At 39.7% G+C, this 17,548-nt stretch overlaps 1 protein-coding gene across 5 annotated transcripts in view; it reads left to right on the top strand.

Annotated features, from left to right (window-relative positions):
* The window catches only part of ADGRG6 (adhesion G protein-coupled receptor G6), a 166,460-nt gene that overhangs the window by 74,477 nt on the left and 74,435 nt on the right, over nucleotides 1-17,548 (top strand). For 3 of the 5 annotated variants that reach the window (XM_063443611.1, XM_063443610.1, XM_063443609.1), the window contains exons 5-6: nucleotides 11,066-11,134; nucleotides 16,951-17,031. In XM_063443611.1, coding sequence (XP_063299681.1) covers nucleotides 11,066-11,134; nucleotides 16,951-17,031 — 150 coding nt within the window. The remainder of the gene's footprint in view (nucleotides 1-11,065; nucleotides 11,135-16,950; nucleotides 17,032-17,548) is intronic. The other 2 variants (XM_063443614.1, XM_063443613.1) reach the window with 1 other exon arrangement.

Here is a 17,548-nt window from a genome sequence, read left to right as displayed (position 1 = left end):
CATAGGAAAGCATTACTCAATGCTTTCCTATGGACGTCCAGCGTCTTCTTACTGATTTTAACAGTGGGAAGCACCTCTAGTGGCTGTCAGTGAGACAGCCACTAGAGGCTGGATTAACCCTAGTGTAAACATAGCAGGTTCTCTGAAACTGCTATGTTTAAAGCTGCAGGGTTAACACTAGCTGGACCTGGCACTCAGACCACTTCATTGAGCTGAAGTGGTCTGGGTGCCCATAGTGGTCCTTTAAGGGCAGATGACATGCTTTTGCATAAATTAATTCTGCTGCTTGTATAGTGCCAAGGCCAGGGTGTTACCTCCTTTCTTATACTTCTGGTTTCTTAAATGAAAACTGTGACCAAAAAATAACTTCACAGAAAATGAATCCTTGACATGTATTGAAACATTCTATGAAAACATCTAAACCAAGTATATTGAAAATTACCAACCTCTGCTACTCTGCATGTGTCAGCCCTCCAGCCCTCTGTGTCTGCTACACCTCTTATTACTATCCTCATATTTGGCCTGTCAGTCATAGTTTTATATTATTATTATTATGTATTATTGTAACGAATGCTGGTAAAACCTATCCCTGTTCGTCTGTTTCCTCCCGAACTGCCAGAGCACGAATGATTATAGCTTGCAGTTCGGGAATTGAAGTGAATGATTCTCCATACGAAATAACAGCCTCCCAAGTAGACAGGTACCCAGACATCAGCCGAAACTAGATGAGGGGTATAACAGAACGAAATTTTAATGGTGCCACACTGGCTTTTATGCAAGTCCCCATGCAAGGGGACCTCCCACGTGGATTGTGGGGGATAGAGACACAAAGCATACAGCCAATAATAATGCAGGGGAAAACTGTGACACTCCCAGTACAAACATACAATCCCCTCATCTCTGCCTGGAGATAATTGGGTCAGATCAAGTAGTAACTTAATTATCTCCAGGCAGAAAATTAAATTTCCCCAAAACTTGAAATGTACCCTAAAACACACAATATTCTCACAAATGTCATATCTACTGATAGCCCTGATCTGGGTGACCAACATATCCAAAAATCACCCAGATCAGTTCAGGGGTTTTCGAATTCTATGGAAGTCTTAGGTTACTGACCGCACACGAGGCTCCTGCCCAAAAAAGTTCCATAAGTTTTGGTGGTTTGGCCGGTCTATTTCGTGAAGTCTGAAAAACCGAATAAATGCACAAATTTCTCCCCCTGGCTCATAGTAGCAATTGTTTCCGTAGTTCGTGAGAACAAAACTACCGAACAGCGCTCTCCTAGCTGTTTGGGAAAAGGAAGCAGCCGTTCGTACAGTTTGGATCGGTGTTCGTGAAGGCGAGTGTCCGATTTTAGTTCCAGAGACTCGAAGACCAAGTCCCGCTGCCTCCTTTCGTGCAAACAAGATGGCCACACAGGGAGAGTGCTTAAACGACTGTTCTCTTTGAAGTTAATGAGCCAGGGGGGTGGTCGGTGTTCGGTAGTTACAGCTACCGAATGGGACAAAGTAAAATAAACAAAATAACTTGCTGATTTCTCCACAATTATTATTATGTATATTATTATGACTACTAAAAACTATAATTCCATACATATCGTTAACCTCTTAACACCAGGATGCAGGCCTGTCAGCATTTTTCATTTAATGACAGCCACTAATGAGTAGCGATAGTGTTGAAAACCAGTTAGAAACCAGTCTCCATATTGGGAGCCATTAGCCACTACTTTGAAGTCAGGAAATAGCTGCTTACATGCTAGAGGGAGTGACAGACACACTGCCAAGTAATATCTGGTCACTAAACAGTAATGATACGATTGTAAATAAGCCCTTAGTCTTTGTTATTGTCACGTGATACACAGAGACATGCAATGTGCAAACAAATAAAGTAAAAAACGTATAGCAGACCATAGAGTGGTCGGGCTACCATTGCAAGGACATAGAATAGTTAGGGACAAGCCGAGGTCAAGGAAGTCAGAGATCAGAATAAGCGAGTATACACAAACCGAGTCACAGGGAAGAAGATAGGAGAATTGTCAAAACACAGCTAAAGTTAAAAAAAAAGATATAACCAATAATACAACGTGCTATAGGGAACAAAGTAACTTTGAACCACACCAGGGCAATGATCTAAGCTCTATGAGCCCCTTTTATATTGTGGCTCTTCAAATTTGTAGCAACGCCTCCAAACCGGTTGAATTCCTGTTGGAACACCGCTTCATAAAAAGGGACGGAGATACAGTGGCCAGTGTTGGAACCACTGAGTAGAGGCGGTGGGCCTTGAAGAAAGTTCCCCTTCACATGGATGAGGTCCCCAGGCTGTGCCCAGCCTGGCAACTAAGAACAGGTACCCTTACAGTTATATATCTATGTCAGTATCCGATTCCTATCTTGTTTTATGTGCAATACTTTACTTCCTAAGGGAGGTGAAAGAGCTGGTGATATATATAAAACAGCGTGCCTCTGCCTCATACAGTGTAGTTGGCTGCAGACTTGGCACATCACACAAGATAGGTGTCATTAGTTAGGGTTTCAGCAAAGCCCAACATTAAGCAACATTTTAGTCTCTGACTAACACCTAGAACCTGTTTTTCATTCCTTGTCTGGCTATAGATATTTCCATGATTATTTTTTTGCCTTCCATGACTGGCATATGTATGTTCATTATTTGCATATAATGTCATGCTGAGGCTGTAATCCCAAAGGGTTATTTTACATACATAATCATTTCCTTGTAACATTAATATGAAATTGGAAACCCTTTTGCTATGCTAATATACTAGTTCCGGTTACTGGTATATGTAAATATATTATATATACATATTATTATATACATATTATTGCAGTTTACTTCCTTAAATTTGGCAAGAAATTATTTACTATATCCATAGTACCTGCAAATGATAAAAAAAAAAAAAAAAAAACAGGGGGCGGGGCCTGAGCTTAATGGCGGCTGGACGCGTTTCAATAGAGCTCCACGCTAAACTGGAGAATTAACTGACAATACTGCGTCCCAGCAAGCCAAAAAGATAAAGTATGCAACTAATCTCAGCCAGGAACCTGCCGGGGCACCCTGACTCCCGAGACGCTCAGCCTACCTATAACGGAGGTCCCGACGAGGCCTGGAGAAATAGCCGGGCGGGCGAGGCGGCCGCTCTCCCGCACGGCATGCAGCACCTCACTGACATACATCTGCTGACCCGTTCCCCCCCCTCTGGACCGGTGGGGGTTATCCCGGTCCCCAAAGGCCAGCCACAAACCTCACAGAGAAACGAGGACAATGCACCCAGTCCTGCCCGGCACGCAGCACCCCCTTTCAAGATGGCGGCTGCACTCCCACCTAGTGGCACTGAACCTATACTGCCCGAGAGAAAATACTCTGTCAGCGTCCAGCAGACCTTGAAGAACCTGGACAAGATATTCGCCCACTTCTGGGCCTCTCTAGAGGAGAGACATGCAATAAGGGCATTTCAGCTCCCAGCAGCAAAAGGGGAGACGGAGAGAGTGGAGGAGGGTGGGCCTACTCAGGGCCTCAACCTTAAACACGCACGTGCACCTCCGACAACCAGAACCCCTAGACCACGGGTCAAAAGGGGCAAGACCATGCAACGTCGTTCACGCCACCAGCGAGGCACCCGCAGGCAGCGGCATCACCGCACCACGACCACCTGTCCCCCTCCATGCTGGAAGGACAACCTCAGCCAGGTCAGCAACACAGCAAAACGGGCACACTTGCCGACACCAGGCTGGAGAGAAGCTCTACACTGCACCTTCCCTGCTACGGTGTTACTGGACTCTTACACCCAACACGAGCAGATAGACACCGCAGGCATCGGCTGACTTCTGGCGGTCCAACAGGCTCCAGGCGATAACTGATTGGCTTTATCCTTAATTGCCTCTTATGCTTTTACTCTTCTCATAAATTACTCCATGAGACATATTAATATAATTTCTCCCACCTGTTATTTGCTCCTGCCAAAAACGTGCTGTTTATTTCTCGTTTGTTTATGTTCAGTTATGCATTGCCCTGATAGGCACGCTATTCTTGCCTGTTATGCAGCATTTTTACTTAGGGGCAACCACAGTAGTAGTTCTAGCTCGTTTTTATATATCTAGCCTGATATGCAGCAACCTATTCATATCACCTGTATGGCAGTCCTGGTAGGTCAGCATAGACTGTAAATTTCTGTTAGCTTACTTACTAAATGACACAGAATCCCCACATCATATGTGCTCATCCCTGCCATTAGGACATCTATATATTGTAACATTAACAAGCTTAATCCTGTACCTAAGCTTGTTAATGTTAGAATATATAGATGTCCTAATGTCTAGATGCATGAACCTGGCTTGTGGTTTATAAAACACCCCTCTTGTCGGACATACTCTACCAATAGGAAAGTTTTCATTTTGATCAAACAATCAGATACGCATACCTAGCCTATCTCTGATACACTCTGTTTACTAACCTTGTTTTACAAAAATGTGCAAAGTTCTTGATGCCACACTAATGCACTCATATGTTTAACACTGTTTGCACCAGCTACTGTGGCGGCGCAAACTTGCCTGTATACCATATGCACAAATAAAATAAAGAATAATAAAAAAATAAAAAAAAAACTGTGAAATTCAAGAAATGAAACGCAATCACATTAAAAAAATATTTCTTCTGATACAATTGTAGTAAACATACATTGGTTTGATATTCTTGTAAAAGCTTATAAATTGGTTATGAAAAATCTTATGAAAAATAGAAAAATAGAAATTATTTATAACTATCTCCTGTTTCTTATACTGCCTATGCTAAAATGGGATTCCTTGACAGCAGTGCTATAGTTATATTATATAGTGTGTTGCAGTTTTCAAACAGATTTTAATCCTCTAGCTAACTACAGCTGCCAGAGCTCTCTTCTGAATTAGACAGAATTCTCACTTATTGGGTGATTTTGCACTAGAGATTTGGACACTTGCATCCAAAGTTACATGGAATAATGAATATCTAGTGGCTGCCTATACTAATGGTCTATCTGGTGTAATACAAGATGGGGTAGCGGCAGGTCCATCTTTAATTACGATTGGACCCTGGGCAAGCGTTAGCTTGGGACCCCTGGGCCCTGCCGCCCTTGCTCCCCACTCCCTAGCATGCAATCATGCAGTGGCGGTACTAAAGTAGAAAGAATGTTATTGGGACCCACAATTGCAAGGTTGGACTAAAGGTAGAACCCCATCTGTCGTGCAACTCCAACAATGCTTTGACAGCTGGGGCTCTACCAATTTCCCATGTTTGCAGGGTTGTATGTAGCACTGAACCATGTTTGTGTGTTTGAATGTAAGCATGTGTTTGTATAGAGTATGTTTGTGAGGATGTGTTTGTATGTGGTACTGGAGTTTGAATGCAAGTGTACATTTATGTGTAGTGTTTGTTTTTGAATGTAGGGGTGTGTTTATATATAATTCTGGTGTTCAACACAGATGTGTGTTTGTATGTAGTGTTAAAGTTTGAATGGAGGGGTGTATTTGTATTTAAAGGACCACTCTAGGCACCCAGACCACTTCAGCTTAATGAGGTGGTCTGGGTGCCAGGTCCCTCTAGGATTAACCCTTTTTTTTATAAACATAGCAGTTTCAGAGAACTGAAAATCACAGTGAGAGCACGCAAGCGTCCATAGGAAAGCATTGTAAATGCTTTCCTATGCGACCGGCTGAATGCGCGCGCGGCTCCTGCCGCGCATGCGCATTCAGCCGATGACGTCGCAAGGAAGAAGGAGAGGAGGAGGAAAGCTCCCCGCCCGGCGCTGGAGAAAGAGGTAAGATTAACCCCTTCCTCCCCACAGAGCCCGGCGGGAGTGGGTCCCTGAGGGTGGGGGCACCCTCAGGGCACTCTAGTGCCAGGAAAACGAGTATGTTTTCCTGGCACTAGAGTGGTCCTTTAAAGTTGGTGCTCAGGCACACAAGTACACACTCTGACACACAAGCAGATACATGGATACATACATTGACTACATACAGATAAACAGGCACATACACTGACAGACATACTGACACACACACATACACTGACAAGCATACTGACACACAGGCACATACACTGACAGACATACTGACACACAAACACATACACTGACAAACATACTGACACACACAGGCACATACACTGACAGACATACTGACACACACATACATACACTGACAAACATACTGACACACACAGGCACATACATTGACAGACATACTGACACACACATACACACACTGACAGACATACTGACACACACAGATACATATACTGACACACACACAGACACATACACTGGTAGACGTACTGACAGACACACACAGGCACATATACAGACATACTGACACAAAGACACAGACACATACACGGATCAACATACTGACACACATACACTGACAGACATACTGACACCAACACACAGGCACATACACTGACAGACATACTGACACACACACACTGACAGACACACTAACACCCACATACACTGAGAGAAATACTGACACACACACAGGCACATACACTGACACACACAGATACAAACACTGACACACACAGACTGATATACTGACACACACACACACACACACACATACATACTGGCACATACACAGAGAGACATACTGACACACGCATGCACATGCACTGACAGACATACTGACACACACACAGATATACTGACACACAGACAGACATACTGACACACATGTAAAATGTACATTTTTAAACCCACCCTCCAGTTTCCTACCTTTTACTGGAAGGTGGCTTCCCTGGGGTCCAGTGTGGTGCCTGAGACTAATGGGAGTGAGGATCCTCCATCCTCACTGCAGCCTCGTCCTCCCTCCCTCGCGACTCCTCCTGCCAGATTCCGTGCAGCTCCTCTCTTTATGGGAGGAAGTGACTTACGGCTGTCACATCCTCCCAGCCGGCTGCCGGAAAGCAAGGGGCCCCGTCGCGGTGTTAAAAGGAAACAGCGCCCGACCGGGCCCCTGCTGATACAAGCCCACTGGGTGGCCCTAAGTGCATGGGCAGAGGATGGGGAAAAAAAGAAATTGATGAGGGCAGCGGGGCTCACGGGGCAGGTGCCTCGGGCCCCCCAGGCGAAACAGGGCCGGGGCAGCTGCCCCTTTGCCCTGCGTTAAAGACGGCCCTGGGTAGCGGCTAGGGACCATACCTGCTTACCTAAGGACCTAGAAGATCTCAAGACACAGATTAATAAGAGGTTTAGATATAGAAAGATTAGGCAAAACTACATGTTTTTCTGGTCAAATTGGCTCTGATATTTCCTAGTACTGGAAAATATGATGCCTCTGCCATCTTCCAGATATATGATATCCAAGTGTATTCTCTGGATGTACAAGCGCATCACAAACATATCCGAAAGGTGCTATTCAGAAAGTTAGTATATGGGTTATTTTTTAAATTGGTGCTCATCTTCTGCATGAGTCGTTCATTAGATTATATATGACACGTTGGCATTATTGCATTGAGATGACCTGCCAATCTAACTAAATTTGGACAAAGTGCAATTTGGCACGTAAACTAATACACAAGTCGATTCTGGTGGCATTATCTGACATCAAGCTGCCAACCTGGACTTTTCACGCACACTTGTGCCTCACTTGGCATCCTTTTTAATCTGACCCATATCTAAATCCCTTTGAGGGAACACTCTGGAACTTTAGAGCACAAACATGTACTTCTAATTTTAGAGCGCTTTCTACCAGTTTAGATTATTTGTCACCCCAAAAATAGATGGGATGCATTTGGCGTCTGCATGCAGAGTGTGAAGATGCCGAACGTTAATAGGACCATACCAAGAAGGACTTCTAGTGGCTGTCTGAAAACTACATTGCTGAGACTACAGGGACATTCTCTTTGCTGCAGAACTATTACATTAAGTTGTGATCTGAGTGTTCCTTTATTTGCATATAGTTTTTGCCTATCTAAAAACCTTCAGACATTACAAAATCCTTCATATTTTATTTTACGTAACATTACCAAATCCTTTTTGTTTTTTTTGCACATAAGGGCCCTTTTACTAAATTATGAAATGGGTTCACCAGGAAATAGCAAATTTAAGACCAAACTAGCTGAATTAGAAACACAGCTTACTTGCATGTACTTTCCAGTTCAGCTACTTTAGAATAAAATATACAGTTTTCTAGGACAATCTCTCAACAATTCACAGTTAAGTGCATATCATTAGCCAATATAAATACATTTTTTGCTAGAGTAAGCATAAAAAGTACGACATATTTTATAGATGTACATATAATTATGGCAGCATTTACAATTGTGACACACCTAAAAAAAACTAAAATTTTGCCAGTTTATTTATATATTTATATATTTTATTGTCAAGTCAGTGAATAACATTATTTTTATTTTAGGTTGATTTACTGAATGCAAGATTTGATGCCAAGAGCACCATGTCATGCATAAACCATGACAAATGTCAATATATTTTTATAGCAGTACTGGGTTTGGTTCCAAATTACTAAATAAAAACATGGCAACCATGACATTTATTTATTTTGCATATACATGCAAGCTGAACAATGAAGAGTTTGTGATTACTTATTATTTCCCTCTTCGAGTCTGTACACCCTCTTGCAAAATAAGTTTATCCATGACAGCCAAATATATGTAAGCAATTATTATTTGTAATAATATATTATAAATAACCTTTGTTTTGCCAAAGGGTGTGAGCAATGCCTTGTAACCATGTATGTTCCTCTGCACTCAAAGGTGTTATATTTTAATTACATGCAAATTCAACAGACTGAAACAAATCAAGACCTTTATTACTACTCGGAGATTGTGAGTTCAGAGTTTTTGATACCGGTAATTAACTCATTTCCTTACTGACACGTTCCAGTACAGGCACTGATTTATTAAACGAATCAATCATCAAAAATCAAAATGTTCGGCCAGTGTCCACATGCACTTCAATATACATGCATGTTCACGCATCATGTATGTCCTTTTGCATTCTGTATGTAGAGTGAGTTCAGCTCTGGATCAGTGCACGAGCCTGCCCATTGCAAGTGGCAGGGAGGACTGTTAGTGAGGGCTAGGTTATAACACAAAAAAAATATTTATACCTTATAAGCCATTTCATTTAAATGGCATATAATGCAGTGCAAACCATTGACTCCTACAATGTGATATGCTCCTTCTCTAAAAAAAAATAACTCCATAAAACTATGTACCGGTAATTTAGTATAGAATTTGCAGATTTTATTTAGGAAAAATAAAATAGGTTTCTTCAGTCTAACTCTACCCAAAAACCATTCTCAAAACATAAATGTTTTTAGAAGTATTAGTTCCCTTTTTATAAAGCACATTAGCAAACATAATTTTATTGGGCAGACTAGATGGGCCGAATGGTTCTTATCTGCCGTCACATTCTATTTTTCTATGTTTCTATCACAGTATCTCACAGAAAATATAAAGCAGTTTGTTGCAAATGACAACTGACTTACCAAATCTTGCCGCACCCTCAGTTTAAAAATCATACAAAAGCAAGTAGCTGAATATTACCTGAGAGGGATTAGAAGCACTGTAATATTCACAAATAAAATATTTATTGCTATTGTGTCTTCCAAACAGGTTTTTGCTTTGTGTCTGTTAGACGCCTAACAGGTTATAGCACATTCGTGTTTTGTCATGTTTTTTGTTATTTTTAGAAAACGTTAAAAAAACATGTTACCAAGATGTACACCTGTGTATACAAAATAGAGCAGTAAATCATAGCAAAAAAATAATTAAGTGTTTTTGGAATGTGCACAAGGATACCCTAAATTAGAAATAAGTACAATAATTGGTAAATTAAATTTGTGACTGTATATTGAGAAAGGGCTGTTGCCCAAAACGTCTGTGTAAGATAGCTTTCTCTGCATGTAATAAATGTAGGATGACTTTTTTGCACCCATTCAGCAAACTTATCTGCCTCAATCAGAGCCGGTGTAATATGATTTTTTGGCTACACAGGTGAAGATGCATTTTGCCACCCTCTGGAAAAAAATGCATCTTTACCTGTGTGTCTCTTAAAGAACCACTCCACACCCCAAAAGCACTTCAGCTTGCTGAAGTGCTTTACGGGTGAGGAGTACCCTCATTTAACCCCAGTTGATAAAAATGCTGATTTCTATGAGCAATCAGTACTTTTATAAATTAACTGGGGAACTCCCCCCTGACTGTCAACCAAACAGCCAGGGAGGATTCCTTCCTACTTAGCTCCCCTGAGCTAACGGAAGTGCCTGCCTCCCCCTCCTCCCCTAACAGATCTCAGACCAGCTTCAGCAGTGCACAAGCCACTTGGCGAGTGTTCATGAACATTGCAGGCATAAAAATAAAATCTCGAAACCATACATTTGTTCAACTTCATATGTATATTTCTGCTTGTGAGTGTGTGCAGCTGTGTAAATGCATGCTGGGTTAAAACTAATGTTAGAAGTGATTAGGGTAAAGGGGGTTAAGGGTGGAGTTAAGGTCAGACTTAGATTTTATAGTATATAAATATGATTCATCTCCAGTAGGAGAAAGTGTGCCCAATATTTGCCGCCTAAAGTGATAAATATTGTAATAACAGCTCTAAAATACACGTGTGGGAATACACTCTTCCTCACACACCAACATAATACTCTACAGGTGATAAGTGGTAAACTCATACATAGTAGTGGAGCTCACCTTATTTGATGTGAGATAAATCAGCTTGGTGCCAATTTGGAAGGGTGGCACTTAACTCTTTTGTAATGGTTCCTGGAATTTCACAGGACACAGAAAAGTGCTATGCATGTAATTGTTAAACTACAATAAAACAAACAACAGCTATATAAAAGGTATAGCTGAAATAACATGCTGCACTCGTTTAAAAATGCCCTTTAATTGTCAAAACATGTTTCACTTAAGCAATGAGCTTCCAGCTACCTACTTATAATATCACTTATAAGTAATTGTTTATATGTTTAAATCATAACTCAGGTACACTATATTATATGATATGATACATAGATACTTAAAATAATTCTCAACTTTTTTTCCGTAGGTACCTCTTTACCAACCACACCATCGACAGAGCCAACTACCTGTGAAAAGCTGGCAGGTTTATGTCAAGGTAGAAATTAAAAATGAGTTTGGTTCTCTACTTTAATAATATATACATCTGGTGTTTCATGATAATTTTGTACAAATAATGAATGCAGTAGATTGTTTATAACACTTACCTCTCTCCCACTTCTGGGAAGGGGTCATTGCTTTGGAGATAATGCTGTAGTTATAACATCTGTAGGTAACGGTTAACGAAATGGGAAATAATTTTTGTATTAAGCTTCACATATGAACCAGTGGGTATAAAGAACAGATTTAAAGAAGTTCCCTAATTTTGTAAATGTATCTGTGCTTAACTGGATGCTAACTACAACTTAGATCGTCTGCAGTTATAGTTATGTATCTGACATATATAGAGTTTATCCTTAAATGTCAGACTTTTAAATGAATGTCAGTTGAAAACAAAGGCAAAATTAATCTGATACAAATAAGATGCTCCAAGATAGCCCACAATCACCTTTAGAAAAACAAATTAATGCAATTTTAAAGGGTTACTTTAGGCACCAAAACAACTTTAGCTTAATAGATCATGCCCCTGCAGTCTCACTGGTCAATTCACTACCATTGTTGATACAGCCCTAGTCACACCTCCCTGCGTGTGACTTGCACAGCCTTCCTAAACATTTCCTGAAATGGAACCTAGATATTCTAGGTTCCTTTATTGTACAGTTTGTTTAATATAAAATGTCTTATCTCCTGCTCTTTTAATTGCCTTTTAGAGGTTGTGGGTACCCCATTTGTTTTATTAAAATGTTATTTTACAAAGCAGGAAATAAAAACTTCTAAAGCAGGTTAACATCTGATTAAAATGAAACCTTTCTTTTTTTCATGCAGGCTGTCACAGCCAGGGGTGAGGTGGAGGGAGAGAGGGTAGTAGGGCTGAGGTCTGCACAAACAGAAGCAAAAGTAATAAAGTTATTTATTAAGTGAGAATTGAACAGTGAGATTGCAATGGCATGATCTGTACACAAAAAAAAGGTCTCGTTAGGCTAAAGTTGTTTTGTTGCCTATAGTATCCCTTGAAATTAAGTTTAATAAATCCATCTTGTTATAGTTTTGTTGATGCCGACTGGTTGTAAACATGACTGATGAAATTTTCATATGTATCAATGTCCAGTTCTATATTGTAAGGTTGTTGAAATCTGGAATTCAGAGGTACCCAGAAATGACTCCATCAAATGATTGTTCTGCTTCATCAGATGTTTTAGATTGGATATTTTTTTTTTCCAACTTGCTCTGTAAATGTCAGCTTTGTTTGTAACTGAATTATGACTAGTGAAAGAGAGCTCATAGAGAGCTTATACTTGTTATCGGTAGCTATTAACACCTATAAAAAGGTCTGTATACAGTCAAACCGTTATGGGTTGACCACTTTATTTAAAACTTTGAACCTTTCAGAAAAATGTTGGTTTTCATAGTTCCTTTTAAGTAGTCTTTCTGCATCTTTCTGTGCAAGCAGTGATATTTATGACAATGAGATTATAGCTAAACTAATGAATGAATTACCATTTTTAATGACCAGGGAAGAGCATCAACATTTTACATAAACATATTTTTAGGGCAACATATGTCTACCAAGAAATCCTGTTTTTCTTTAACGTGATTGGTTGTCTATAGAATCATTTAGAAGGTTGGAATATAGATATTACTAACTTACAAACTTTTCAGAAAACCAAAATAAAAAAGCACCTAGTTTATGGATGCATTTATGTACTGTGTATGTGTATAGACTACTGTAGTTAGGTGATCCCCCCCCCCCCCCCCCCACCAAAAACTAATGACAAGTTCCCCTATCACACTGGGCTTGTCATTTTGTCCATTGCATATTAATCAATAAATGTTATGATTCAATGTTGCATAAGAATCCAATCAGAGAGGCAGGAAGGAATTAACTGCTGATTGTGTAGATTGTATACAGTCACCAATGGGATGTTGAAAACTGAACATTTTAGGCTGAAATCGCTAGATGGACGAAATAGCTCAATTAGCGGATTTTCCTCGTCTAAAATGTTCAGTTCATTTAGCAAATAAAACCATATGTTTAAAACAAATAAGAAATACAGGGTATTACAGGTAGAGAGAATTTTACTTAACATTCAATTGTATTTCTTCTCGAGAAAAGGCTGTCACGTGCTAAACATATGCGCATTGTATATGTTTACTAAATGATGCCAGAGATATTTTTTTTACAATATCAAAAATCCTTTTACACAATGTGTCTTTGACCTTTTATAAATATTTGTATCCTTCTTTTCTTTTGAATTTCTTCTGAATTATCGTAATACATTTTTTTCAGCTGAATATTTTTCTGCATTGACATAGTTGTTTTTCAAGACTGTTTGGTTTTCATAGGATATTAGGAAACCATGATAACTAGAATGCTATGTTCATGGCAGTAGATAATGAATCTGGCATGATACATTTCTGGGTACCAACAAAAAAGACCCAATTTACGTGGTAACCATAATAAAAGGCATCGTATCCACTATGGAACACATTGGCATTGGGGGGATAAGAAAAATTAATTAATTTATTTATTTCTTTTATATTGAGCTTAGAAGGAATATGAAACAGTAGCAAACTTTGTTGAGGATTGACTAGCTGTCCCATCTGATGAATAGGAGAAAGTTTTTCCTCAATCCCTCTGAATGAAATGCGTCTCATTTGTGTTTAGTTGGCATCATAGCATAACAGGGTTCAATGCGATGGTGGTACCAACAGGCATTTCTAAAATAATTTACGTAAATGTGATAGCCCAGTGGATTATGCCTTGACATATAGTGTTTTGCAGCTGCTGATGTGAAGCTTTGCAGGGTCGACATAGCTTTTAATTCTTTCAAGGTTAATAATAAACTTTTTAGTTGGTAATAATAACATCTGGACCCCCCAGTATGTACTTACTAGGAAAATTAACGTTCCTGGTTGTATAATTTAATTAATCCTTAAACACAATTTGTATGAGTTTTGTTTTTATATATTTTTTTGTTACCAGTAAGCACGTTCTTGCTTTCCAGTGATATGGTGCAATTGTTTCCCATGTATATGTGTGAATATATGCATCAATATCATACAAACAAATGTCACAGTAAAAAAACAAATAACAAATCTCCATGCAACACCCACAGTTCTAAAAATGTGTTCTGTTATTGATAGCCAATATTCTAATTACCGTGGTGAAATCCATAACATTATAGATTTGAGCATACAGAAATCCTATATGTTTCGTCATTTCTGTTTAGTATTTGCTTCCTAACAATCATGTGTTTCTGCTGCACAAATGTATTTTTGTTTGTGCTGTTTTTGTGCCTGTTATAAAGTGCTGGCATGTTTCACTGCATGCAGCTGCTTTTAACTATACCAAAGTAGCTTTATTTGAGCTTAGAGCACGCAAAATGAAATATAGAACATACATTTGCAAAGTGCTATTATATGATGCATGTTCACTGTTTCAATGTTTAGAGAATTTAAAGTTTAAAATATATATATCTATATTAGCTATTGGAGATATTTAAAGCGGCACTCTCATGGCCGAATCCCTTTTTTTTTTGTAACCTCCTTCCCGACTCCACTATATCTAATTGACCCCCTAATCACCCCCAAATGCCCCTAAGCACCCCATATTACCTAGTTTTTAAACTTTATCTTCTGCCCAGACCTAGGTTCAGGGCGCCGCCATCTTTGTGTGGGTAGATGAAGTCCCTGTGGGACACGTCATCTGCCCCCACTAGATAGCGCTGTGAGATTCCCGCACATGCACAGTTAAACACCTGGGCATGCAAACGGGAATTTAATCTATTCATTCATCCATTCGTCAGAAAGACGAATGAATAGAAATGTCAGATGAACAAACAAACACTGAATATCAGTGTTCGTTTGTTCGTTCAGTTTATTACAAGGAGGGAGTTACCGGCGCGCAACTCCCTTCTTGTAAAATTTAAAAATAGAAGCGACAGGGAGCAGTGCTCCCCACTACTTCCTAAGCCCCCCATGTCCTCCCTCACTCTATGGGGGTCAATAATACCGCAAGAAGGGTATGTCTACTAAACAGTGAGCAACCTGTGGCTGCTCACTGTTAAAAAAAAAACCCCACAAAAAACCCTAGTACCCCCCCACCCCTGAGCGGTGGGTGGGGGCCATAAATAACAATAAGGGTCGGGATCTATTTTCCTCCACCCCTGCCCCCACCCCTGAACTGTGAGTGGGGGCAATAAAGGAACATGGGGGGGGGACCTATTGTCCTCCCCCTGGCCCACACCCCTGAGCGGTAGGTGTGGGCCATAAAGGAAAATGAGGGGACACACACCTATTTTCCTCCCCCGGCTCCCACCCCTGAGCGGTGGGTGGGGGCCATAAATAACAATAAATAACAATAAGGGGGAGGGACCTATTGTCCTTCCTCCCCGGCCTCCACCCCTATTGTCCTCCCCCCCCCCCCAGCTCCCAACCCTCAATGTTGGGTAGGGGCCATAAATAACAATAAGGGGGGGGGAACCTAGTGTCCTCCCCCCTCGGCCTCAACCCCTATTGTCCTCCCCTCCCCCAGATAGCTCCCTGATACCGTGCAGCCGTGGCACGAATAGGATCGGAGTTTCATTCATTATAAGGAAAGTTCAATACGAAAAAAGTCCTGAATTGTGTCCTAACATGAATGAACAAAATGTTCTCATTCTGTTAGGACTCAATTCAGCAGTTTTGCCGGCATTTTGTCTTAGTGACAGGACGTTCGGCAATACTGACAGGAAACACCGCGGGATCATGGAGGAAAACTTAGAATTGTGGGAAAATTTCTCTGACCACCGGAAATGAAACACACTTTGTTCCTTCCCTGGTCAGAGATGGTCAGGCGTAGGAAACCTCCATAAGACAAATAGTCTACTTTGTCTTATGTTTTAAAGAAAACTAGAGCAGACATGAAGAAATTAAGAACAGATCCTGAGAAAGGGAGAGTAGATGAATCAATTAAAGAAAGGAAAGTTCGGCATGGCAGTGCCGCTTTAAGGGAAAATGTAGATTGTAGTTGTGCTATTCATTTCATATAGTCAGTTCCATTTCTCATATCTGAATTTACATGTAGGTGACTGTAGCCACATAATTCCTTGCTCCCCCTCCAGAAAAGGCAGATAAAGTGAGTTTAATATACGGTATTTATTAATTGGACATTGCAGGCATAAAACATTATACTCTACACATATTTGGCTTCAGGGATGTTAATTAATATTGGGTTCAGAGTTAGATTAAATATAGTACTGGGGTACATGGGGTGTTTAGTTTTTTGAGATTTTTAGGTTTTAAGAATTTAATTCAATGAATCTAGGATTAAGATAAGGAGTGTTTTTTTCAGGTTAAACTTCGAATGCTTACGTTTTGGAATAAGGAAAATAGTTTGTTTAGATCTGACAGGGGATACAATTAGGGTTAGGGAAAAGGGGTGTTTATTGCACGTGGAGTTTAAAGGGTTACTCACAAAGTACTGAGCCTCCTATGTATTCCAGTGAGGTTAGAATTTCCAGTTGAATTACAATTTCCAGAAAATCTGCACTCCTAAAGCACTGCATGTGTGGTAAACTCAACAGTGCTAAAGAAAGTGAGCATGAATATCTGAAACACTTCCTGGTTTAGTGAGTGTTTACTGCACAAGCTTGCAGTTTGTCAGCAAATGCATGAACTTCAAATATGAGTATCTATTTTATTTTCTATTATTTTAAATGTATAGTTTTACATAGTATTACTGAATAATCTATATAATGCACAAAATAATATATGTATTCCCATTCAAAGTGATTGCACAGTATTCATTCTTACAACTCTCATTTCTATCATCAGCTACAGTAAGATCTACTGTAACTCCATCAACCATTGTCACCACTAACACGACAGCTTTGCATGCCACCAGTGTCACATATGGTAAGAATTTATGTCTTCCATATACTAAATAATAATTCCTTAGCATATTTTATATTTATCACAAAAACGCTTTGCAACATATTTTTGGGTGCAAATGTTTAATCCATGAATGAAATGCTGGTTACTTTGTTACCTGTTCAAATTTTTTTTTTGATTAATGTCTTCAATACAAACGTATCAATCAATTATTTAAGACGCTAAATTAAACATATTTTGTATTGTGTTAAGCTGTGCAATAATTTGTGCGACATTTGTCTCTTTTTGCTGTTTAATACTCTCCACTATTAAGAAATGCATGCCTCGATATGAATTTTATTTATGGATTTCTTTTGCATATAACATTAAAGGGACACTGTCAGTTTTTTTTTAATAATTGGAACACGATTTGAAAGTGGGAAGTTTCAGTTAAGAAAATAAAAATATAAAAAACGGTTTGGTGTCAATTAGCTTTAGTTAGCGCCGTGATAAATGTGTAATTTTAATAATTAGCCATGTGTGAATAAAAATGATAGAGTAT

The sequence above is a fragment of the Pelobates fuscus genome, chromosome 2, assembly GCF_036172605.1.
Source record: "Pelobates fuscus isolate aPelFus1 chromosome 2, aPelFus1.pri, whole genome shotgun sequence".
In the NCBI taxonomy this organism is placed as follows: domain Eukaryota; kingdom Metazoa; phylum Chordata; class Amphibia; order Anura; family Pelobatidae; genus Pelobates; species Pelobates fuscus.
Note: the sequence above shows the minus strand (reverse complement) of the source record. Positions and strands in the feature narration are given on the sequence as shown.